The sequence below is a fragment of the Ornithorhynchus anatinus genome, chromosome X2, assembly GCF_004115215.2.
Source record: "Ornithorhynchus anatinus isolate Pmale09 chromosome X2, mOrnAna1.pri.v4, whole genome shotgun sequence".
Taxonomy (NCBI): Eukaryota; Metazoa; Chordata; class Mammalia; order Monotremata; family Ornithorhynchidae; genus Ornithorhynchus; species Ornithorhynchus anatinus.
This window is the reverse complement of record NC_041750.1, coordinates 7,807,945-7,830,642: the sequence shown is the minus strand read 5'-3', so window position 1 is coordinate 7,830,642 and position 22,698 is coordinate 7,807,945. Positions and strand designations below refer to the sequence as shown.

Here is a 22,698-nt window from a genome sequence, read left to right as displayed (position 1 = left end):
GAGTCTATGTGCGTGTGTGTCTGCACACCGACTGGGTCTCTGCGTGTTTGCAAGTCTGCATGGAGGGGTGTTTGTGTGTGTCTCTGGGTGTGCTGTGTGCATAATTCTGTGGGTATGAGGTGGGGGGATCAGAGGATCAGCTCGGGGTGAAGGTGGTGGACAAGCTGATGAGCAGGGGTGGGTGGGCAGGGATCCCCCATTCTTCCCCTCCTCCATCTGACCCTGCCCTATGCACACAATGGCTCTTCTGTTTTCGCGGGGGGGGGGCGTGGGGGGAGGCGGGCCTGATCCCGAGGCAGGGGAGGGATGGCATAACCAGGGGGTAGGAGAAGTTTCCAGTTTGGGGCAACTGGACAGAGGGGTCATTGTCCTGGTGATGAACTGGAGACCACTGATGTTCCTGGGGCCTGGGGATGGGAGTCGGGGATCAGGACCGGGACCTGGACTAAGGTGGTGGAATCCAGTGGTTGAAATGAAGGGCGGGGCCAGGCAAAGCGGAGACAGCTGCACTAGGATAAGAACAAATGGTCCTGATCAGTGGTCTGGGTAGGCTAATGATGATGATGATAATCATAATAATGACACTTATTCAGTGCTTATTATGTGCCAGGCACTGGGGTGGGTACACGATGATCAAATCGGATCCAGTCCCCCTTCCACACAAGGCTCACAGTCTAAGCGGGAGGAACAGGCATTTTATTGCCATCTTACCGATGAGGAAACAGAAGGTGTTTTTTTTTTTATGGTGCTTGCTAAGCACTTACTATATGCCAGGCACTGTACTAAACTCTGGGGTAGATACAAGTTAATCAGGTTGGACACAGTCCATGTCCCCCATGAGGCTCACAGTCTTAAACCCCATTTTACACCCAATCCTGTGCTTGTTCCACTAGGCCACATTGCCCCTAAGCTAGAGGTGAGGGGGGTTGGTCCAGAGAACCAAGGCACCAGGGAAGGTAGTGAGGGAAACAAGAGGCAACAGAGGCCCGAGTCAATAGGCAAGCAGGAGGAAGGGCTGAGAGCTGTTTCCGGGGATCTCATGCTAGTCGCCTACTGAGCGGGCTGGACTGACTGGTCCTGGGGATTCATTTCAAGAAGGAGGTGCGTGTGCGAGGTGGGGAATGGACGGATTGGGTCTGGGTCCCCATCTCCTCCAGGAGGCATTCCATGATTAATCTCCCCATCTTCCCGGTCATGTCACCCCGTTACACTCCTAGGCACTCACCGATCTGTCTGCACGTTGGCGATTGATTGCGCCTATTATTTTTCTCCTTGCTCTCACTCTGAATTATGGAATACATGCCCTGTCTCCTTCATCAGAGGCTCCGCTTCTCGAGGGCAAGGATTAGGTCTTTTACTTCTGTTTATCTCCCAAGTGTCCGGCACTGTCTTCTGCACATAGTAGGCCTTCAGTCTACCCTGTGAATACTGGTCTGATACAGGAGGCTGGGTCCGATTTAATTATGTGGTACCGACCCTAGTGCTCAGCACAGTGCCTAGCACCTAGGAAGTGCTTAACAATTACCATCATTATCATTATTACCATCATTTCCTGCCCTCTCTGCCCCCGTGTCCCCGGGCACGTCCCCACCCCAGCTCTGCCCTGTCCTCACCCCAACCTCTCTGACCACTCGTCCTTCCCAGGGCAGCATCCAGCACCTGCTGATCGTGCCTGATCCTGGTGCCGCCTTCCAAGCCTGCGAACGCTTCCTGCCTGACTGTGCCAGCCTCCAGCCCGTGTCCCCCCTGCCCGTGTCCCCCCTGCCCGTGCAACCCACTGCCGTGAGCGACCTGCTGGAACCCCCGGGGTGGGGGGTGGGGGAGGCGTGGTGACGTGAGGAGCCAGGGGGATGGAGGCACGGGCCTGAGTTGGACTTTAAATAAAGCTGTATTCCCCCTATCCTCCTTCCTGTTCCTCTAGAGCCAGCTGGAGACCTCACGCCCCCGAGGCAAAGGAAAGGGGAAGGGGAAAGGAAAGAGGAAAGGGAAGGGGAAAGGCCGAAAGGGCAGGAAGAAGAACAAGGAGCTGTCCGAGAGGCCGGGCCACCCCCCTGTTGAAGGAGACCAGGTAGGGGATTGAGCATGGTCGTGTCTGGGGAGACTTGTGACCCTAAGAGACTCCATCTGGGTGGGCTTGGGAGAGTTAGCTGTGAGAGACTCCCTCTGAGAGGGTCTTGGGCTCCATAGTCTTGAAGCCACAGGGCCCTGCAGTTGCTCCCCATGTGGCAGCCAAACCATGGAGCGAGGGAATGGGGAGGTAGGAAGGGCTGCGGTTGGGGGAGTTGGAGTTTAAATGTCAATCAGAGCCAGGGGAGGGCACCCACTTCCCAAACATGCTGACCAAATACCCTCCTCACCCTTTTCCCTCCCCCAGGTGACCCCTCCCCCGACTGAGGAGACCCAACTGGGAACCGCAGCCCCCAACCCGACCCGTGAAGATGCCCTGAACCCCTCCCTTGGGACCGTCTCAACTAATGAGGTTCAGGTGGGTGTGGGCCAAGAATTTGGAGGGTGGGACGGGATGAAGGAGAGTGGCTATACTTTAAATCCCCCATTCAGTCTGTCTCTAAAGGCTTCCTTTTTTTTTTTCTACACATTTCCCCGATTGACCCCTTCCCATCTACCCAAACAGCTAACCTCTTGTCCAGGTGCTGGTCCTAACCCTGCTTGGCTACTATATCAGCCTCCTCATTGGCCTCCTCACCTCCAGTCTCCCGTGTCTCCAGTCCATATTTCACTCTGCTGCCTGGCTCACCTAACCCAAATGTTGTTTGACACGTGTTTCTTCCTTTCTCCTCAAAAAACCTCCAGAAGTTACCCATCTCCCTTTGCATCAAGCAGAAACTCATGACCCTTGGCTTCAAGGCACTACCTCTTTCCCTGTTATATACCAGCTCTCTTCACCTGCTACTCCCTAGTTGGTGTTCTTCACTCTTCCCAGTGAACCGTCTTACTGTACCTCAGCCCTTAGTACAGTGCTTGGCACACAGTAAGCGCTTAATAAATACTGTTATTACTATCTCTGACCCAGTGCTCATGCCCTTCCCACTTCCTGGAACTCTCTCCTCTTTCAAATCCATCAAGCCACAGCCTTCCCCATATCAAAACCCTTCCTGAAAACCCACCTCCTCCAGGAAGCCTTCCCCAGTTAAATTCCACCTCCCCAACCATCACTTTTGCTCTTAGGTAAGTACAGCCATCCTTGGCCCATGGGTACATCCATTTCCACACATGACTTATTTATTCACATATTCACATATGCATCTTTCCTTACTTTTGCTTGTCCGCCCTCCTGCTCCCACTGTTTGTGTCTGCCTGTCTTCCCCATAGATTATAAACGCCTTGAGGGCAGGGGCTGTGTCCTTTACCTCCCTTGTTCTCTCCCAAGCATGTAATATAGAGCTCTGCATGCAGTAAATGCTCAATAAATATGATTAATCAATTGACAGGGGTTGGGTGTCAGAAGAGAAAGACGAACAGGATTCTCTGCTTCACTGATCACGTGGGGTGCCCCCCCCCACCCCTCACTTGCTCCCCTCTAACTTCCCAGGATCCTGGAGCAGAATCAGCACCCGCCAAAGGAGAGGAGTTGAGAGGGGGCGGACAAGAGGAAAAGGGGGCAGCAGCCAACATCTCCGTGGATGCTGTGGCCCCTGGTTTCGGTCCAGAGACCCAAATCCATATCTTCCCGGTAAATAGGGGTGAGGTGTGGTGGGGAGGTAGGAGGAGATTGCTGGGGGTGGAGGGCGTGATCGGTAGCACAGGTACCCCTAATGATTGGGGTCATGGGACTGGGCAGTGGAGAGGGGACTGTTCCACTGGAGGGGAGGGGGATCCAGACAAATCACGAGGGGTAGTCAGCGGTGGGCTGCGGGCTGTGAAGGCAGGGTCTGAATCTCAGCCTTTTCCCACCAATGGGTTGGGTCTCTGTGGAGGTGGTGTCAGGGCTTGGGAGAAGGGGAGTGGGCCTAGGTGGCTTTGACCTCCTCTTTCTTCCCCTGCAGGATGCTGGAGAGAAGGGGCAGAAGGGGGAGAGAGCAGTGATTGAGCCAGTGAGTGGAGAAGAAAAGGGGGGGAGAGGGGACGTGGGGGTGGGGCTGGGGGCAGGATCAGCTCACACTCTGTCTCTCCTGCAGGGTCAATTCTTCGAGGGACCTCCAGGCCCTCCTGGCCCCATGGTGAAAATCAGCACCCTCCCCCATTCTCTCCTTCCCTTCCCCAACACTGGACCCCCTCAGCTCCCCACTGGCTCTTCCTGATCTGTTAGCCACTCTTAGTTTGACAAACCTTCCTGGTTCCCAAGGACTGGAGCCACAGTAAACTTGTTGCTGGGGAGGTTGGGCTGGCTTGAGGGTCCGGCGGCAGTGGGGGCAGGGGTGGGAGTAAGGGGGATGATGATGAGGGAGGCAAACACGGTGTCTCCATCCCCTTTCCTCTTGTATCTGCTTCTCTGACTGTCTCTACTTCTCTCTCTTTCCCCCAGGGTGTGGAAGGCCCCACCGGACCCCCTGGCCCTCCGGGTTTTCCTGGCGACCCTGGTGACAGAGTAAAACCTGTTCTCTTCTGGTCTTGAGGGTGGAGGGAGAGAGACGGGAAGGGGCAAAGAAAGGAGAAAAAGAGTTGAGGGAATGGAGTGAGGCCTGGGGAGAGGCATGTTATCTTGGAGTGGGAACAGGGAGATGGGTCAGATGCTGCCTGATGTCTCTGAGTCTCTCTCTGTCTCTGTGGGTCTGTCTCTTTATGTTTCTGCCCTACCTCTGTGGTCCCTATCTCTCTGTGCATCTCTTTTATCTCTCTGACTCGCTGTGGCTCTGTCTCTCCCTACTTCTCTTCTGTTTCTCTGTCTCTGAGTCTCTTTGAGTGTCTTTGTGTGTCTGGGTGTCTCAATGTTTCCCTGAATCTATCTTTGCCTCTCTTTCCATATTGGCATTTCTCTTCATCCTTATGCATTTCTGCCTCTCTATTCCTCTCCCTGTGCTTCTCTGTGTGTCACTGTTGCTCTCTGTGTGTCTGTCCGTCCATCTGTCTGTCTCTGTTCCCAGGGCCCGGTTGGGCGCCTGGGTCTCCCAGGGACGGATGGTGTCCGTGGTCTTCCTGGGAATGTGATCCTCATGCCTGTGAGTGTTTCTCAAATTTGGATGGCCTGGGAAAGGGGTAGGAGTATGTGGGAGGGCCTGGGGGAACTGCTGGCTTCCGGAGGGGTGGTGGGAGGGGTCAGGGAGGTGTGTGTGTGGGAAGACCAGGAACCCTCTCCCTCTACTGTCCCCCACCCTCCAGTACCAATTTGGAGGTGAATCCCACAAGGGCCCCTCAGTGTCCATCCAGCAGGCCCAGGCCCAGGCCATCCTGCAGCAAGCACAGGTGAGGAAACTCAGGGTGGGGAAGGGGGCTGGGGGTGGCCCTCCTGACTCATCTCCTTGTGGTGGGGAGCTGCTGACATGTGGAGCCCCCCTAGGGTCGGGGGAAGGTTAGGGTCCCTCCTCACTCCCATTTCCTTTCAGCTCTCCATGAAAGGGCCTCCTGGCCCCACTGGACTCACTGGCCGTCCTGGACCCCTGGTGAGTTTTGGGAAGGACAGTGCTGGGGTGGGTCTCTTGGGGCTATGGGTGTTGAGATACTGGGAGGCTCAAGGAGAAGTCTGGCGGTTGGGAGGGGGGCTGTGCTCAGTGGTGGTGATTATGGTTTTTATACTTGGAACTGTTCCTTTGCCTCCCCCAGGGCCCCTCCGGATACGCAGGTCTGAAGGGAGAGTCAGGGCCAGTGGGGCCACAGGTGAGGAGTGGAGCAGAGGAAGATGGGGAGGGGGTTCCGACCAGGGCTGGGAGGGGGTTGTCTCTGAGTTAGAGGGTCCTAAAGAGAGTTGGTTGAGGAAAGGGGAGGAGGGTCGGCGGCGTCTCTGTGATAGAGGGCCCTAAAGACAGCTGGTTGAGGAAAGAGGAGGAGGCCCAGAACCTCCTCTCCCCAACAACCAGGGACCCAGGGGACTGCAAGGACCGGCTGGCCCCCCCGGCAGAGAAGGAAAGCGGGTGAGTGACACTGCCTCCCCCCGACACTGCTGATCTCTCCCCCTTTGCTCCCTCTCTCCTATTCCTGACTAGCAGGTAACTAGCCCCACTGACCAATGTCTCTTCTCTCGGGGACTCACAGGGTCGCTCAGGAGCAGATGGAGCTCGGGGCCTTCCTGGGGACACAGGACCCAAGGTGGGTGATGGGCAGGGGATCCTTAGGTGAGGGGACTTGCATGGTGGTGTGGGATGAAAGCTGAACTCTCCATGGGGGCCTGGGGGGTGGAGGATCCGTGGGAGACCGAGGCTCAAAAGTCTCTCCTGCCAGGGAGATCGGGGCTTGGATGGACTTCCTGGTTTGCTGGGGGAGAAAGGCCAGAGGGTGAGTGTCCAGAGTTTTGATACATCCCCATTCCCTCCCACCCCAAGCCACTCCACCTTCCGACCTCCCCCAACCTGTTCCAGAATATCTACCCTCAAGTGTCAATTCTTTGGTTCCCTCCCAGAGCATTTAACCCTTCTAAATTGCTTTTCTCTGACCCCAATGGTACTCTCTGCTTTTCTCACCTCCCCGATCCAGGGAGACCTTGGACCCCCAGGCCGCCCAGGCCCCCCGGGTGAGAGTGGAATAAAAGTGAGTAGAGTAGGGCTCTAGCAGGGGCCCAGCCCAGTGGGGGGGGGGAGTGGTGGGGTGTTTGGCTGGGGGTGTCGAGAAGAGGTTCTGCTGGAGACTGTAGCAGCATACTCCTCCCCCCTTTTCTCCACCCCACAAACATTTGCCCCCCAGACAGACACATGCAGTGGAGCGGGGGTGGGGGGTGTCTCTTTGACAGGGCACAGAGGGACCCTCCGGACCGATGGGACAGGCCGGAGAGCCCGTGAGTATCTACAGACGCTCCCTCACCATTCTTCCCTCCCTCCACCTCCCCCACCAAGGGTGGCTGAGTCCTGGAACTCCTGGGTCCAATTCCCAACCCTGACACATGCCCCTCCACCAGGCCCCTCTTCTCTAGGCAAGAGGCCCGGGGATGGAACCAGCCCCCTGACAAGGTCTCTTCACAGGGACCCCGCGGTCTGATGGGCCCACGTGGATCCCCTGGACCCCCTGGGCAGCCGGTAATGAACCCTCCCCAACTGGGGGGGTGGTAAGGGGAAGGGAAACTCACATTCCAAGTCAACTAGAAACAAGCAAGCTCTCCATCAATAACCATCTTCCTTTTTCCTCCTCCCTTTTCACTCTGTTCACTCTTTTCACCCACTCCACCCCAGTTCACTCCTCCCAGGCTAACTTTCATCCAGTCCTTCATTCTCAACTTTTGTCTCCCTGGCTCTCCTCTCTCCCATCTCAGATCCATTGCCTCATGCCCTTCCCCCTGCCTGGAACTCCCTCCCTCTTCAACTCTGCCAGATCACAGATCTTCCTATCTTCAAAACTCGGCCGAAAAGACTAATTAATCCTCACCTCCTCAGTCATGTTCTCTTGCCAACCACCCAGGGTGCTTCTTACAGGTTTATTTCCTCTCCTCGGCACTTATGTACATACGCAATTATTTATTCAGCTATTTCATCTCATTACCTTCGTCCTACTGCCGGTTCTCACCCTCTCCCCCCAACTATTTGCAAATCGATTTTGTCTTTCTACCCCATCGAACTGTAAGGCCCTGGAGGGCAGTGAGTGTGTGTTTTGCTTCTGTTTTCTCCCAAGCACTTAGTACAGTATTTCATGCTCAATAAATGACTTTGATGCAGCAGCTGTTGCTGTCCATAACGAGGGTGACATGCATTTATCTTTGGTTTACTTTTTCCTCTTGTTCCTACTGCATGTTTATGATCCTCTAGACCATAAACTCATTATGGGCAGGGAATGTGTCAGTTATATTGTTGTGTTGTACTCTCCAAAGCGCTTCATACAGTGCTCTGCACACAGTAAGTGCTGAATGAATACGATCAATTGATTGATCTGTGCCTGCCGGCCTGCTTTCTTTCCCATTAGATTGTAAACTCCTCAAGGGCAGGACCTTTGTCTTTGATTTTTACAGCATGTTCCCAAATGGCTAGTACATTGCTCTGCACATAGTAGGCAGTGCCAGTACCGTGGCTGTGGGGTCTGTCTCTGTCTCTCCTTGTGTGCCTCCAAGTTTTCTTCTTTCTGCAGGGTGTGGTTGGAATTGATGGTGCTCCAGGAGCAAAAGGCAATGTGGTAAGAGCCTGCTGCTCCCTCTCCATCTATCACCCCCATCCCCAGCCTCACAGCCTCCCACTCCCCTAATCTCTCCCTCCCCATTCTAGTCTTACACTGGGACAGCAGCTCGAGGTTCAGGGTGGGGCTCCTCCATTCCCAGCCCTATCCCTAGCTGATCCCTCTGACTCCCATCCTGATCCTTCCTTTCATGGCTGACCCTTCACCCCACCACTGTTTCCATCACAGGGGATCCAGGGGGAGCCTGGCCCTCCAGGTCAGCAGGGGACTCCTGGACCCCAGGTATGAACCCATTCCAGGTTTGGGGAAAATGGATGGGTGGGAAGGGTTGGGACGGTCTCACAGGGGTATATATCCCTCCCGAGCCTGGCTGGGATCTGATCCTTCTAGCCACCCTCTCCATCCCCAGCAGCCTCTCACTGACCCCACCTTTTTTCTGATTTATCCCAGGGTCTTCCAGGACCTCAGGGCCCTGTTGGGCTACCTGGGGAGAAGGTGAGTGTGTGTGTGTGTGTGTGTGTGTGTGTCCCTAGCCCCATAGGAGAAACTGTGGGCTGGGGTGTTGCACTCTGGTAGGGGGTAGGGGCTTTTTGACTGCTCCATGTTCTGGACCAGAGGTCACCAAAGGGCAGATCCAGGATCCTTCCTCAGGGTGCTGGGCCAGGTGTCCTGTCACCAGCAGCCAAGGTCCTGACTTTTTCTCTCTCTCCTCAGGGCTCCCCTGGAGAGCAGGGTCTGCGGGGACTTCCTGGAGCTGACGGCCCCTCGGTGAGGCTCTTGCAGGGTGGGAAGGGGAATGGGATGAGACAGGAGGGAGCTGCCTCTGGACTCAGAGGTGGGATGGATAGAGTCCTGAAAGGTGGGAAGGGGAAGATGAGACCCCAGACAAGTGAAAAAGAGGTGGCCGGGAACTGGAGGGGGGTTGGGGACTCCCACCCTCCTCCCCACATTCTCCTCTTTGGTCTCTGGGGAGGGGACAGCCCTGATTACCCCATCTCAGCTTCCTTTCCCTCACTCCACAGGGTCATCCTGGTCGTGAAGGGCCCTCAGGGGAAAAGGGGGCTCAGGTAAGTGTCCTGGGGAAGGCTGGAGAGTAAGGGATGAGGCTGAGGGAGTGGGGTTGAGGGAGGGGAAAGAAAGATTGGGGAGACAAGGGAGGGGAGGAAGGGATTCGGGGGCCCAGAGAGGTAGGAGGAGGGGGTTTGGAAGTCAGTTGGGTGGTGTGAGAGGTGGGGATTAGGTACTGACCTCATCTCTGTCCTTAGGGTCCATCTGGGACCTCGGGCTCTATCGGGTACCCAGGGCAAAGAGGTGTGAAGGTGAGGGGTCCCAATTTCCTCTCCTGTGATGTTTAGGGATGGTCCTAGGAGGGGTTTGGGGAGATGGTCCTGGGGGAGGGATCTGGGGAGGGATTTTCTGGGAGGGTACTAAGGGGGTAACATGCAGTATGTGCTGGGAGGGTGTACCCTGGTCTGAACTCCTTAGAACAGTGCTTGGCACATAGTAAGTACTTAACAAATACCATCATCATCATCAACTCCTGCCCGTTGCTTGGGTTTGGGCTTTGAGGGAGGCCATATGAGGGACCTGGGCTGGGGGTGGGGTGGGGTGGGGACGGACACCCAGGCTCGATGGCTCTTTCCTTCACAGGGCGCCATTGGGGTTCGTGGTCTGAAAGGTGGAAAAGGGGAGCAGGTAATTGCTGGGGGAGGCTTGGGAGCGGGATGGGGAAGGGGCTTATGCTGGAAGTGGAGGGGCTTATTTGCTTCCTAAATCCTTCCCCCTCCTCCCTGGGAGCACACACCACTTCCCCTCCCCTCCTTTACCAAGGATCTGCCCTTCACCCTCTGACTTCTGACTTTTGACCTTTTGGACAGGGAGAGGATGGCTTCCCTGGGTTCAAGGGGGACATGGGACAGAGAGGAGAGTGGGTAAGACTGGTCCCAGGGGAAGGGGACTGCAGGTGGGGGTTTGGGGTCGGTAGGGATCTGAGCTGGAGGGACTGGGTTGTGGGTTGTGTGCAGGGTGGGGACGTGTATTGGCAAGGGAAGTGGCATCTGGGCGCTAATGAAGCGTTGGTTGGTGCAAAGGAATCTGGAGTGGTCTGGGGCTGGCAATCAATCAAGCGATCAATCATATTTATTGAGAGCTTGCTGTATGCAGAGCACTGTTCTAAGCTCTTAGGAGAGTACAATACAACCATGCAAAGGATCTCTTCTGTGCTACAGGGTGACCCTGGAACCTTGGGTCCCCGGGGAGAAGATGGACCGGAAGGGCCAAAAGGACAGGAGGGGCAGCCGGGTGGGGAGGGGCCACCAGGCCCAGCTGGGGACAAGGTGAGAGGGTTTGACATCCATTCCTGGACCCCTCTCTCCTGAACACCCCCTTATGGGCCTTCCCTCACCTCCCTCCACATCGCCTCACTTTTCCTCCTGCCCCGCCACTCCCCCATTTCATCTCAGTAGCTGGAGTGAACTTAACCTCCCCTTGCCCTGGCATCCCTGTCCCCTTGCCTCCATCCTCCCTGGCCCAGGCTCACCCTGACCTCTGACCTACAACCGCTCTGCAGGGCAAACTGGGTCTTCCTGGCCTTCCCGGCTATCCAGGGCGCAGAGGACCCAAGGTAAAGGGTGGGGAGGGGGAGGGCGAAGAAGAGGGAGAGTGCAGAGGGTTGGGGGAAGGAGGGCTCAGTTAGACAATTATTCCCATTTCTGCTCCACAGGGCTCCGGCGGGTTTCCCGGGGCCCAGGGTTTGGCTGGCGAGAAAGGGAAACGGGTGAGTGTTTGGGTGAACCGTTGTGTCTTAATCTTGGGGTTTCCCAGTCTGCCACACTTTCCGTGATGTGAAGTTACAGGTCCCCTGAAAGGCCCGTCTCATCCAGGATACCGCTCTCCAGCCTCACTCTCCGCTGGAGCCAGTAGCTGGGCTCGCAGGGGTGTCTCCAAATCCCAACCCCTTCCTCGGGTGCACCATCCTGATACAGATGTGGGGGCCCAGAACACAAGACACAATCACTCTCTCTTCGTATTAGAAAGAGAAAAAAATCATTTTACTAAAGCTAAGGTAGCTTATTATGGTATTGGAGTAAAATCCTAAGGAACAATTGGAAGTGAACAAGCTCACAGCAGATAAGGTTGCAACAGCACAAAGGCAAAGGAGCATAAGGTCAAATCCAATTATAGCCTGCAAATCTCCCCTTGGATCTAGACCGCTCCCTGAGCTAGGATCCAGGGTTCCCTAAATCTTTCCAAGGGCATTTATCTGTCTCTGGGGCTTAGCAGGTCACTCTTGGGGTTTAAAGCCTCTCACTTCTTGTCCCTGGGGGTTTTATACCCTCCTTTGTGTCATGTCTATGAGGGTGTGTGAGTGTGTGCCTGTCATGTGTGTCTCTCTGTGTTTGACTATAAGTGTCTGTCCATGTGTACTCTTGCCCAGTGTATGCTTCTGTATGAACTCCTGTTCTCCTGGGGCCTGTTGGGTCCTATGTGAGTCCCATGTCCACCTCATATCTCCCTTTCTGCGACCCAGGGCAAAGCCGGGCAGGCTGGACTGGCAGGAGAACAGGGCCCGACGGTGAGGAGCCCCCACCCCATTAGGCTTCCTGACCCAATCCTCATTCTCCTTCCCTCCCTGACCCCACCCATACCAATCTTCCTCACCAACATGGTCAGGGGCTTGGAGCCAGCGGGGAGGAGAAGTCGGTTGGAGGGTATGTGGGAGGGGTTGTGGGGAAGGCAACACAAGAGACTAGGACAAGGGCCCCTAACTCCCCCCAGGGATGGGGGAGAGGAATGGGGTTCACAGATTCTTCTAAGTACTGGGATTCCCATGAGAGGGCTGAAATAGGTGGGCTACTGACATGATCCTGTCCATCCAGGGCTCCCGAGGCGAGAGGGGTCAGCCTGGCCCCACTGGGAACCCGGGACCCAAGGTATGTACAGAGAACACCCCAGAAACCCTTCTCCTTGTCCCAGAGATGCAGTCTCCAACCCCCTGAGGCCCCTCTCTCTACCCGGAGACCCACCCTCTTCTCCCCAGGGATCCATTCCCTCTCTCCCCCCAAGACACCCCAGGGAAGAGTGACCCACAGGGAAGGGAAAGTGGTCCATCCCTGTCTATTTTTGTCCTTTTTAGTCAACCTCAGTTTCCTGTTTCAGGGCAAGAGGGGAGTGGTGGTGGGGGGAGAGAAAAGGAGAGCAGAACTCAGTCCAGCTCCTTCTGTCCTAGGGAGACCTAGGCCACCATGGGGCACCAGGAATTCCTGGAGAGAAGGTCAGTGTGGACACACAGTATGGGATGAGGGTTGGGGAAAGGATGGGGAAGGTACCGGTTGTGAATAAGCATGAGTGCTTAGTCCAGTGCTCTGCACAGAATAAATGCTCAGTAAATACTCAGGAGGTTGGGGGAGAGGCTCAGATCAATTATTTCCCCCTTTCCTCTCAGGGTCTTCAAGGGCTACAGGGCCCCCCTGGATTCCTTGGGCCTAAAGGTCCCCCGGTGAGTCACTCCCTCCCCACAATCCAGAGCAGGGATCTGGGATGGGTTTGGGGAGGAGGGAGTCTCTAGCCCAAGCCGGGTTGGTGTGGGAGGGGGGAAACTGGTGCTTAAAGAATGTCAGAGGATGCAGTAGGGCATAGTGGAAAGAACTAGGGTAAGTGTGTGACCTTGGTCAAATCACTTAATGTCTCTGTGCCTCAGTTACTGCATCTGTAAAATGGGGATTAAAACTGTTAACCCACAGGGGTTAGGGACTGTATCCAACCTGATTAGATTGTATGTACTCCAGCACTTAGAACAGTGCCTGGCACAGAGTAAGCGCTTATCGAATACCATTTAAAAAAAAAAAGGGCATGGGTGTCACAGGACCTGGGATGTATTCCCAACTCTGCCTCTTGTCTAATATGTGACCTGGGGCAAATCACTTAATTTATCTGGGCCTCTGTTACCTCATCTGTAAAATAGGATTTAATCCTCCTACTTAGACTGTGAGCCCCAAGTGGGACGGGCTGTGTCCAACCTGATGTTTTCCAGGGCCTGGCATTTAACAAGTACTGTTTTTAAAAAAAAATGGCAGTAAGAGGTGAGGGAGGTCCCCAGGGACCCTGTGCACCACCCCGCTACCTCCATCCAGCTTTTCCTTGTATCTTGCTCTATCTACCAGGGCCCCATGGGAAAGGAGGGTCGACCAGGCCACCCAGGTCAGCGGGGAGAATTGGTAGGTGACTTTCCCCACCCCTGCCCATTCCTCCTCCATTGTCCTTCACCAACCCATGTCGCTCTTCCCTATATCTCCTCCGTTACGTGGCTTAACTGCTCACGAGGTTTCATCATCATCATCATCATCATCAGTGGTATTTATTCAGCTCTTATTGTGTGCAGAGCACTGTACTAAGCTCTTGGGAGAGTACAATACAACAGAGTCTGCCTAAAACGAGCTTACAGTCTAGAGGGACCTTAAAACTTACATTTACATTTCCAGCCCTGTGCTCTTCCATGCTTTACAACCTTGTATCTCCTCCTGCCTTCACCAGTTGAATTTATGTTTCCCTTTAGTTCACACTTTAATTACACTGGCCACCATGTCTGCCAGTCTTTCCCCCTCCCCACACCCCAAATTAAACTGTAAGCACCTCAAGGGCAGGGGCTAGGCCTTCTCCTTTAATGGTATACTCCCAAGCACTGAGTTCAGTGTTCTGTACAGGGCAGTTGATAATGATAATGTCTCCCATCCCTAGCCCCTCTGCTTTACAATCTCTTATTCTCCTGTCACTGGGACATCTCCACCTGGGTGCAGGTCACTTAACTCAATATATCCAAAACAGAATTCCTCATCTTCCCTCCTGAACTTTCTCCCCCTAACACTTTGGCATTACAGTCACAAACCTACCATCCTTCCTTTCCCAGAAGCTTTCAATCTCGGTGTCAGTTTTGACTCTTTCACCTAAATTGTTTGCCACTGTCTTGCTGGATTTTCCTCCACGATATTTCTCAGATATGATCCTCCCCATCCACTCTTACAGCTCCTGTTATGGCACAAGCCCTCATCCCCTCCTGCCTAGAATAATGCATAAACTACCTCATTGGTCTCCCTGCCTCCAGTCTCTCCCCTTTTCAATCTAGTCTATCTACATTGTGTGGTCAGTCATCTTCCTAAAACTCCATTCATAACCTGCCACTCCCTTCCCAAGACAGCTCCAATGGCTACCAATAATCCTCCACAGCCGAATTGAAACTTCTGACATATGGCCTCCAGGCTCTCTTCTTACACCTCTGCTCTCGTCTCCTCACACTCTTTGCACCTCCCCAACTCACCTCCGAACTGTACCTCACTCTTGAATCTTCCATCTCTGACTCATTAAACATGTCTTTCTCCCTACCCGGAACTCCCTGTATCTTCCCATCCAGAAAAACATGCCCCTGCCCACTTTCAAAGCCTCTTAAAAAGCCAGGAAGCCTTCCCCGATTAATTCCCATCTCCCTGGTCACAACGTTCTATCAGCCACCTCAGCACTCCTGTGTATGTCTATCCACCTATCTGTTGTTCATTTATTTCTCCACGTGTCTGGTATAAATATAAACTGATTCCTAACTATGGGCTATGTGCTCACTTTTGCCTCCTACCTCCCCCATCAGTCTGTGAGCTTCCCCATTACCAATCCCTACCCCTGGTTGCTTGCCCTCCCCACCCTGGACCCTCATCATGACCCCATTCCCCTCTCCCATCCCTGTCCTCCTATACTCCCATTACCCATTCCTCATCATCCAACCCTCATCCCTTTCCATTCCTCACCCTCACCCCCTCATTAAACACTCCCCTCCTCCATACCAATTGCTCCTGTCCCTCATTCAATTCCCCAGTGTCATTTTCCCTGCTCCCCCTAGGGATTCCAAGGCCAGACAGGCCCTCCAGGTCCCACAGGGGTGATTGGCCCCCAGGTAAGTACCCTCATCTCCAACTCTCACTGCCTTTCTACCTTGAGGGTCTCTGTCACAATGTAGGTCCTGGGTCCCTCTGGCACTGTACTGGTAACTAAGAGTCCGGAGCCCACTTCTTGAACAACCCCCTGACCCTATCCATCCTGCTTCCCTATACCCTCTGGGGCCCTGGGGCATGGGGGCTGCATTGGGGGGTGAAGGGGAGGTGCCGGGGGGATGGGGACATGAGAGGCTTTACTCACGTAGGGTAGGGGGAGCTCACATGGGCCATCTCCCTTTTCCTTAGGGCAAGATCGGTGACTCGGGACCCTTGGGTGAGAGGGGTCACCCAGGACCTCCTGGACCTCCTGGAGAGCAGGGGCTTCCGGGATTGGCAGGCCGGGAGGGGGCTAAGGTGAGACCGATCCATCTCAACCTCTCCCAATCTCTCCCATGCCCCACCCCCCAACCCAAGCAGGCTGATCTGGGGGAATGCCTCCCAATCCCACACTGAAACCCTTGGGGGGAGGAAGGGGGAGATCCCCCCCTCAGGGCTTGACCACTCCCCACTGCAGGGGGACCCTGGCCTGGCCGGACTCTCTGGGAAGGAAGGCCCCCCAGGCATAAGAGGATTCCCTGGCCCCCGTGGAGACACTGGAGACGTGGTAAGTGTGCCATACCCTCCCTCACTCCCTCCCCGCAACTTCTGACTTTCACTAAACACCTCCTGTCATCAGACAGAGCCTAGTAATCCAGAGGGGGAGGAAGGGATGATTGGGAAGTGGGAGGTACATGGTGGCTAGCTCAGTCCTTTAGCTGCTTATTCTGCCCTCCCAGGGAACAACTGGTCTGAAAGGGGGGGCAGGTCCTCCCGGACCCCCCGGCTCAAATGTAAGTGAAGTTTCCTTCCCTTCTCCTCTCCCTCCTTTCTCCTTTCCCTCCCCCTTCCTCTCTCCTTCCCCCTCTCCCCCTTACTCACAACCTGGATTGGGCTGTGAGGGTAGAATTTGAGTAGGGGAAACCCTCTTCATGGTCTGAATCCCCTCAGGGGTCTCCAGGTGAGCGTGGCCCGGTGGGCGCGCCTGGGGGCATCGGACTTCCTGGCCAGAGTGGAGGGCAGGGGCCTCCAGGTGCCACTGGAGAAAAGGGATCCTTGGTAAGTGGTAGCTCTCCTGGCCTGCCAAGTTCTCCTCAGACCCGATCTCCAGACTTCCCCCAGCCTGGTTCTAGGGGTTGGGAGTGGAACCCATACCCCATCCCTCAGCCCTCCCATTCCTATTTCCCCTACTCATCCTAGTCCACGCCCCTGCCACTGCCCCATCCTGCCATTTCCATGCCACTGACCCCCACCATTTCATCCTGCTGCTTTTCCTAGGGTCCCCATGGGGGAGGGTAGAGGTGGGCGGAGGGAGTCTCTGGCCAGCCCCTTCCAGAAGTTCCCTGGACATTCCCTGATACTTCTCTCCTGGGTCCAGGGGGAGAGTGGTCCTCCAGGTCCCCCGGGCCAGGTTGGAATACCGGGTTCCGCAGGATTGAATGGGGCTGCTGGAGCCCAGGGTCCAGCAGGGGAAGATGGAGACAAGGTAATAGGGAAGAGGGGAGTGGGGACAGGGGATGGGGCTGGGGGGTTGGATATGGGGTTTAGGTGGCAGGGGATGGTGTCAGATGGGGATTAGGGTTGGAGCAAATGAGAGTTTTGCTTCTGTCTCTCTCACAGGGGGAGCTGGGGAGTCCCGGCCATAAGGGCAGCCGAGGGGACCAGGGTGAAACGGTGAGTCGGGAGTGGTGCGGTGGTGGTTGGTGGGAGGTACAGCTCTCCTTGAGGATGGGGTGGGGGGATTAGGGAACAGGTGAGGTCTCCTCCCCTTCCTCTGTAGGTCCCCATATATAGGGTGGGAAGGGGGTGGGAAAGGGGCTTCTCTTCCTTTCCTCTTTTCTCTCCCTTATCCCTCTCCCCAGCGTCGTATCTCATTCTCATCTCCTCTCAGGGTCCACCCGGACCGACTGGGATGCAGGGTGCCATGGGCCTCCGTGGTCCTCCAGTAAGTGTTACCCACCCCGCTACCTGCCCCGTATCCTTCCTATTCCCTGCACTCCCTGTAGGTCCCTGTGCTGATTTGGGAATAGGTGCCTCCTCCACGACCCTTGTGCTCTGTCAGGGCTTTTTCCCACCTTCAGCAGATGGGGATTCCCCTGACTCCACAATGAACAGAGTCTTTCATAGTCTCAAAGTCTCCAGCTTTCTACATTCCAGCAGGAATAAGCATAATCATGGTATTTGTTAAGCACTTATTATGTGCTAAGCGTTGCCCTAAGTGTTAAGGGATGTTTCTCTGCTGGAGCCACCCCTCCCACCCTGAAATATTCCCCAGGTTCATCACTGCCACCATCCCATCACCTAAAGTTTCAACCCCCTGAAGCTGTGGGAGTCACCTGAGGTTCTGCTCGAACCCTGCTCTCCATTGGGGCCGGTAGCTGTGCTTCGGGTTGGGGATAGGGAGGCATTGGCTATCCCCTGCCTCAGGAGCTCTACCCCAATATGGTTGTGGTGGCCCGGCACACAGGTCACACAGTGTCCTCTTGGAAAAGAATAGAAATGTTTTCCTAAAGAAAGCTTGTTCCGCTGTTAAAGTCAACAAGTGGAAGTGAACAAGCTCACAGAAGGTAACAGAGTTGCAGCAGTATGAGGTCAAAGGAGCATGAGGTCAAATCCAGTTACAAACCTCAACTCTCTCCCTGGATCCACACCGTTCCCTGAGCGAGGGCCCTACTTCCCCAAATCTTTCCAAGTTATTTATCTGTCCTGGGCCTTCGCCGTCTTAGCTTTGGGCACCCACTGAAACTAGAGGGTGGCAGGTTCACAACAAATTTAAGGAAACTTTTTCACCCAGCCTGGGGGAGGACATGGAACATCATTCTTTCAGGAAGCTGGAAATATCAGCAGGTTCAAGAGGAATCTGGATGAACATTCCATTCTGGGGTATCAGAGGACAAGTTAAGGATGTGGAGGGGGAAGTTAGAGGCGCTAAATGACCCATTCTTAGCTCAAGACACCATGAAGTTCACAAGGTTCCTCTAAACATCCTGAGGCCCCTCCTGGAAGCAGAGTCCTTAGCTGAACAGGCCATTTACTGCTGAATTGTACTTTCCAAGCACTTAGTACAGTGGTCTGCACACAGTAAGCACTCAATAAATACAACTGAATGAATGACAGACTGCCTTGGACAGCTCAGGCTCTGATGCCCTGCTTTCTGCTCTCTTTGCTGCTCAAACAATGTCAATCAGTGACACTTAGTGAGCGCTTACTGCGTGGAGAACACTGGACTCGATGCTTGGGACCATATGATACAACAGAATTGGTAGACACGATCCCTGCCCTCAAGGATCTTACGGCCCAGTCACTATCTCCTTGCTCTCCCTCCCTTCCTCACCTCACTGCTAACTTCAGGATGGCAGTCAGGAAGGAGTTGGGCCAGGGGCTTCTTACCTTTTCACCTCAGCCCCACCCCTCCTTCAGTCCTCATCTTCCCTCTCTCCAGTGGACTCTCCCCTTGTCGCCTCAGGGAACGGACGGCGAGCGCGGTCGCCGGGGTCCTCCGGGCCTGTTTGGACAGAAAGGGGATGAGGGAGTGAGAGGTTTCCACGGAAAGGCTGGACCTCTGGGCCTGCAGGTATGACTCTGCAGGGCCAAGGTGGGTGAGAAGGGGTGGCGGAGGATGGGGAGGCCATTGGAGAAGGCTGGGAGAGTTGAGTGGGTCTGGGGCAGGGCAGCTGCCTGGGGGAGGCTGGGGGTACAGGGACCGTCTCCGTCTCTCTGTGATACCGTCTCTCCACAGGGGCTGCCAGGAACACCGGGGGAGAAGGGGGAAATCGGAGACGTGGGCTCCCTGGTATGCACTGCCTCCCCGCTCCCCAGGGACTGGCGGGCAATAGGGATACTGGTGCCACTGGGGAGGAACTGCGATTCCTGTTGATGCTGGCTGGGGGGAAAACTGGGTGCTCCAAGGTCACTCTCCACTATCCCTCCTTCCCCCGCAGGGTCCTCCTGGCACTCCAGGCCTCCGGGGGCCTCCAGGACTGACTGGAGGGGAGGTTAGTAAGACCTTATTAATGTCTGTCTACCCCTCTAGACTGTAAACTCGTTGTGGGCAGGGAATGTGTCTGTTATATTGTTCTCTCCCAAGAGCTTAGTATAATGCTCTGCACAGTCAATAAATAGAATTGACTAACTGACCTGGGCTGGAGAGAAGAGGGATCACTCTTCATAGGGTGGTAGGTGGGGGGAAGCTGGGAAGGTCGGGGATGAGTTGTAGAGGGGGTTGGGGGGGTGTCACAGGCTGCAACAAGCCTCACATTCTACCCCCTTCTTCTCTGCAGGGTCCCCAGGGTCAGGCAGGAGGTCTTGGCCAGCCGGGCCCAAACGGAGAGAAGGTGCAGACTCCTGTTCAGCTCCTGAACCACCTCCCCTCTGCTTCTCCCCCACCCCAACCTGCTCTCTCTGACCCTCCTACTCCCTCCAGTCCCTCCCGTCCCTTCTTGCAGTCAGTCACCAAGCTCCCCTGCCACCACCCACACCCCATCCATCTTCACGCAGGGTGACCCTGGAGCGGCCGGAGAGCCTGGCCCCCCTGGCAAGCCAGGACCCTCGGTGAGTGTCCGAGCAGGTCGGAACCATCTGTTCATCTCCAGCATTCCAGGGGATGAGGATGAAGGGATAGGATGGGGGTGGGGGGGGGGAGGGCTGAGTCACCTGTCTGTCCAACTCTGAGCTGCCTTTGCCCTTCGGCAGGGTCCCCGAGGGGAACTGGGGGAGAAGGGTGATGCTGGACAGCCTGGAGCTGCAGGACCTGCAGGCAGGAAGGGTCCCGGGGGCCAAGATGGGGCAGAAGGAGAACGGGTGAGTCCTGGGGTGAGGTGTAGGGGCGGGGAAGAGATGAGGAAGAGGGGAGGGAGTACTTGGAGAGTGGGGGTTGATTCAATGTCCACTGGATTGCAGGGTCCCAGAGGCTTCCGTGGAGACCCTGGCCCCCCTGGAGATCCCGGCCCTCCTGTGAGTGTCCATCCACCCTCCCAAGCCCTCATCCCCCCCCCAGCTGCCCCGTTTCCCCCCACACCCTGACCCCAGGACCTTCCAAACTGCTCGCAAGGTTCCCTCAAACCCTCTGCTCTTCTCAGTCCCCAACCTAGTCTTCTCAGCTCCCATCCTGCAGCTGGGCTTCAGGCCCTCTCCCATCCCAATGGGGTTTGTCTGTTGGCAGGGCGCTGATGGCAGAGCTGGGGACAGGGGGTCCCGAGGAGAGACTGGGGTGCTGGTGAGTTATGGGGTTGACACAAGTTGATCGACTGCAGGGGGGTCTGGGAGGGTCGGGGCTGGCGGGAAGGCCAGAGGATTGTGGGGGGTATTGGGGAGGGCTGGGGGTTCTCTTCATGGGAGTCTCTGTCCCCACAGGGCCCCCCTGGTGCACCGGGGGAACCAGGTGCCCCTGGTCCTCCTGGGAAGAGGGTGAGTTGGATTCTGCTGCTGTGGTCCCTCCCTCCACTAGGTCCCCCAATCTGTTTGATCCGGATTTACCCCACTTCTCCAGGACTCTGAACAGGGTGGTGGGAGGAGGCTGGAGAGGAGGAAGGGAACACGGGAGTTGGAGTGGGGGAGAGAGATGGGACCCTATCTCTCTTTTCCCTTCTTCAGGGCACACTGGGTCATGAAGGCCATGAGGGCCCAAGAGGAGAGAAAGGAGCCAAGGTGAAGAGGAACCTCCTTCCTTCCCCTGAATGCCCCTCTCTTGCCCCCTCCCCCGCTCCCCCGGCAGCTGGCACCGATCAAGCTGGACACACCGGACCCATACCCTGACTAGCAGCCATACCGATCTCTGGCGGGTGGGGGTGGGGGTGGCAGAAGTGGGAACAAGAAGGAGAGGGGTGATGGACCAGCTGGATGCTGGTCTGGTCCCACTAATCCTGCTGACCCATTTCTCCTTCCCCCGATCACAGGGCGGGAGGGGCAGAGATGGCCCCCCTGGCAGAACAGGGCCTGTGGGGGTACAAGGCCCCCCTGGGAGACAAGGATCTGAGGGTCTTCGAGGGATCCCTGGGGCCACGGTGAGGGCGGACCACGGTAGGGGTGGATGGAGTGGTGGAAGGGGGTTGGGTAGGGGAAGGTGGATAGGAGGATGGGCAGTGGGGGTGGATGGGGAGACAGACAACGGGATGGATGGGGGAACGAGACGGGGGGAATTGGTGAGGGTTTGGAGCTAATTCTCTTCCAATTGGGGGTTTTCAGGGCGAGCAGGGACTCCTGGGTCCCCCGGGCCAGACAGGTCCTCCCGGCCCCCTGGTGAGTTCCTGTTCTGTCCTGGAGAGGGGACGAGTCTGCTCGGACCCTGGCCCCTTGCCCAGGACTCCCTTCCCCCCCCGCATCCATGCTGATCCCCGAGTCTCCCATCGAGCCGAGGGGCCGGATTTCTTCCGGAAAGTCCACTCCGCTGCTCCAAGCCTCAGTGCCCTGACACCTGACACTCCCAGTCCCCTCCCCAGTCCCATCCCCAGCGGGCTGGCAGTCACCACCCCCACCCTCTCCCCCTGCCCCCGCCTCCGCCCCAGGGTCCGAGCGGCCTGCCAGGTCTGAGAGGGGATCCCGGCTTGAAAGGGGAAAAGGTAAGTGTCCAGGGCTGGGTCTGGGCATGGGGCCGGGCATGGAGTTGGGGCTAAGACTAGGGGCTAGGGCTGGAGCCCTCACCCTCACAGTAATTCCTCACCTCCCCTCTCCCCGCTTCAGGGCCACATCGGTTTAAATGGACTCTTTGGCGCTCCAGGGGAGCATGGAGAGAAGGGAGACAGGGGGCTACCAGGCCCCCAGGGCACACAGGGTCCAAAGGGAGAGCCGGTACGTATGCGGTTAGCAATGGCCAATTTATCAGCTAAAGAGTACTGACCTGAACCTGGAGAAACACATTCCTTGTTCTCAAAGGGCTAATGATGGAGGAGACAGGGCACACACTCACACACACCATGTGTGCACACAAACACACAGAGTACTAGATGCTGGGGAGGAGAAACAGAGGGAGGAGAGGCAATCTCTGCCACTGAGGGGCACATCTGCTGTACTGGGCCTTGGCATATTGTGCCTTGGCTGTTACCACCTGCAACAGCCAGGAATTTCTCCTTCCCCCAACCATTAGTGTTTATTGTAATCTCATGTTCCCAGCCTTCCAAACTCCTACAGGAATGTTTCCCAGCTAGAGATCCCCCAAAAGTCCTCAGGGAAACCGCACTCCACCTGAAAGGGACAGAAATCATGTGGGGTTTCACCAATCTGATCTACTCTTAGCTGGGCCTTTTTTTAAAAAAAAAAATAGTATTTATTAAGTGCTTACTATGTGCCAGGCACTGTACTAAGTGCTGGGTAGGTTCAAGCAAATCAGGTTGGACATAGTCCATATCCCACGTGGGGCTCCCAGTCTTAAACCCCATTTTACGGATGAGGTAACTGAGGCTCAGAGAAGTTAAGTGACCTGCCCAAGTTCACATAGCAGACAAGGGGAGGAGCTGGGATTAAAACCAGGTATTTCTGACTCCCA

At 55.8% G+C, this 22,698-nt stretch overlaps 1 protein-coding gene across 1 annotated transcript in view; it reads left to right on the top strand.

The window, feature by feature from the left end:
• Positions 1–22,698, top strand: part of COL5A3 (collagen type V alpha 3 chain) — a 38,002-nt gene that overhangs the window by 7,103 nt on the left and 8,201 nt on the right. Inside the window, exons 5-59 of the mRNA XM_029053380.1 lie at positions 1,645–1,782; positions 1,922–2,068; positions 2,375–2,485; positions 3,551–3,691; positions 4,005–4,052; positions 4,137–4,178; positions 4,484–4,546; positions 5,043–5,117; positions 5,278–5,361; positions 5,502–5,558; positions 5,719–5,772; positions 5,973–6,026; positions 6,148–6,201; positions 6,334–6,387; positions 6,586–6,639; positions 6,839–6,883; positions 7,068–7,121; positions 8,161–8,205; positions 8,434–8,487; positions 8,656–8,700; positions 8,920–8,973; positions 9,228–9,272; positions 9,471–9,524; positions 9,856–9,900; positions 10,083–10,136; positions 10,434–10,541; positions 10,775–10,828; positions 10,928–10,981; positions 11,735–11,779; positions 12,084–12,137; positions 12,434–12,478; positions 12,650–12,703; positions 13,368–13,421; positions 15,089–15,142; positions 15,429–15,536; positions 15,697–15,786; positions 15,959–16,012; positions 16,170–16,277; positions 16,597–16,704; positions 16,839–16,892; positions 17,110–17,163; positions 18,685–18,792; positions 18,958–19,011; positions 19,160–19,213; positions 19,499–19,552; positions 19,716–19,769; positions 19,911–20,018; positions 20,118–20,171; positions 20,380–20,433; positions 20,571–20,624; positions 20,811–20,864; positions 21,113–21,220; positions 21,402–21,455; positions 21,722–21,775; positions 21,897–22,004. Of these exons, the coding sequence (XP_028909213.1) occupies positions 1,645–1,782; positions 1,922–2,068; positions 2,375–2,485; positions 3,551–3,691; positions 4,005–4,052; positions 4,137–4,178; positions 4,484–4,546; positions 5,043–5,117; positions 5,278–5,361; positions 5,502–5,558; positions 5,719–5,772; positions 5,973–6,026; positions 6,148–6,201; positions 6,334–6,387; positions 6,586–6,639; positions 6,839–6,883; positions 7,068–7,121; positions 8,161–8,205; positions 8,434–8,487; positions 8,656–8,700; positions 8,920–8,973; positions 9,228–9,272; positions 9,471–9,524; positions 9,856–9,900; positions 10,083–10,136; positions 10,434–10,541; positions 10,775–10,828; positions 10,928–10,981; positions 11,735–11,779; positions 12,084–12,137; positions 12,434–12,478; positions 12,650–12,703; positions 13,368–13,421; positions 15,089–15,142; positions 15,429–15,536; positions 15,697–15,786; positions 15,959–16,012; positions 16,170–16,277; positions 16,597–16,704; positions 16,839–16,892; positions 17,110–17,163; positions 18,685–18,792; positions 18,958–19,011; positions 19,160–19,213; positions 19,499–19,552; positions 19,716–19,769; positions 19,911–20,018; positions 20,118–20,171; positions 20,380–20,433; positions 20,571–20,624; positions 20,811–20,864; positions 21,113–21,220; positions 21,402–21,455; positions 21,722–21,775; positions 21,897–22,004 (3,741 nt within the window). The remainder of the gene's footprint in view (positions 1–1,644; positions 1,783–1,921; positions 2,069–2,374; positions 2,486–3,550; positions 3,692–4,004; positions 4,053–4,136; positions 4,179–4,483; positions 4,547–5,042; positions 5,118–5,277; positions 5,362–5,501; positions 5,559–5,718; positions 5,773–5,972; positions 6,027–6,147; positions 6,202–6,333; positions 6,388–6,585; positions 6,640–6,838; positions 6,884–7,067; positions 7,122–8,160; positions 8,206–8,433; positions 8,488–8,655; positions 8,701–8,919; positions 8,974–9,227; positions 9,273–9,470; positions 9,525–9,855; positions 9,901–10,082; positions 10,137–10,433; positions 10,542–10,774; positions 10,829–10,927; positions 10,982–11,734; positions 11,780–12,083; positions 12,138–12,433; positions 12,479–12,649; positions 12,704–13,367; positions 13,422–15,088; positions 15,143–15,428; positions 15,537–15,696; positions 15,787–15,958; positions 16,013–16,169; positions 16,278–16,596; positions 16,705–16,838; positions 16,893–17,109; positions 17,164–18,684; positions 18,793–18,957; positions 19,012–19,159; positions 19,214–19,498; positions 19,553–19,715; positions 19,770–19,910; positions 20,019–20,117; positions 20,172–20,379; positions 20,434–20,570; positions 20,625–20,810; positions 20,865–21,112; positions 21,221–21,401; positions 21,456–21,721; positions 21,776–21,896; positions 22,005–22,698) is intronic.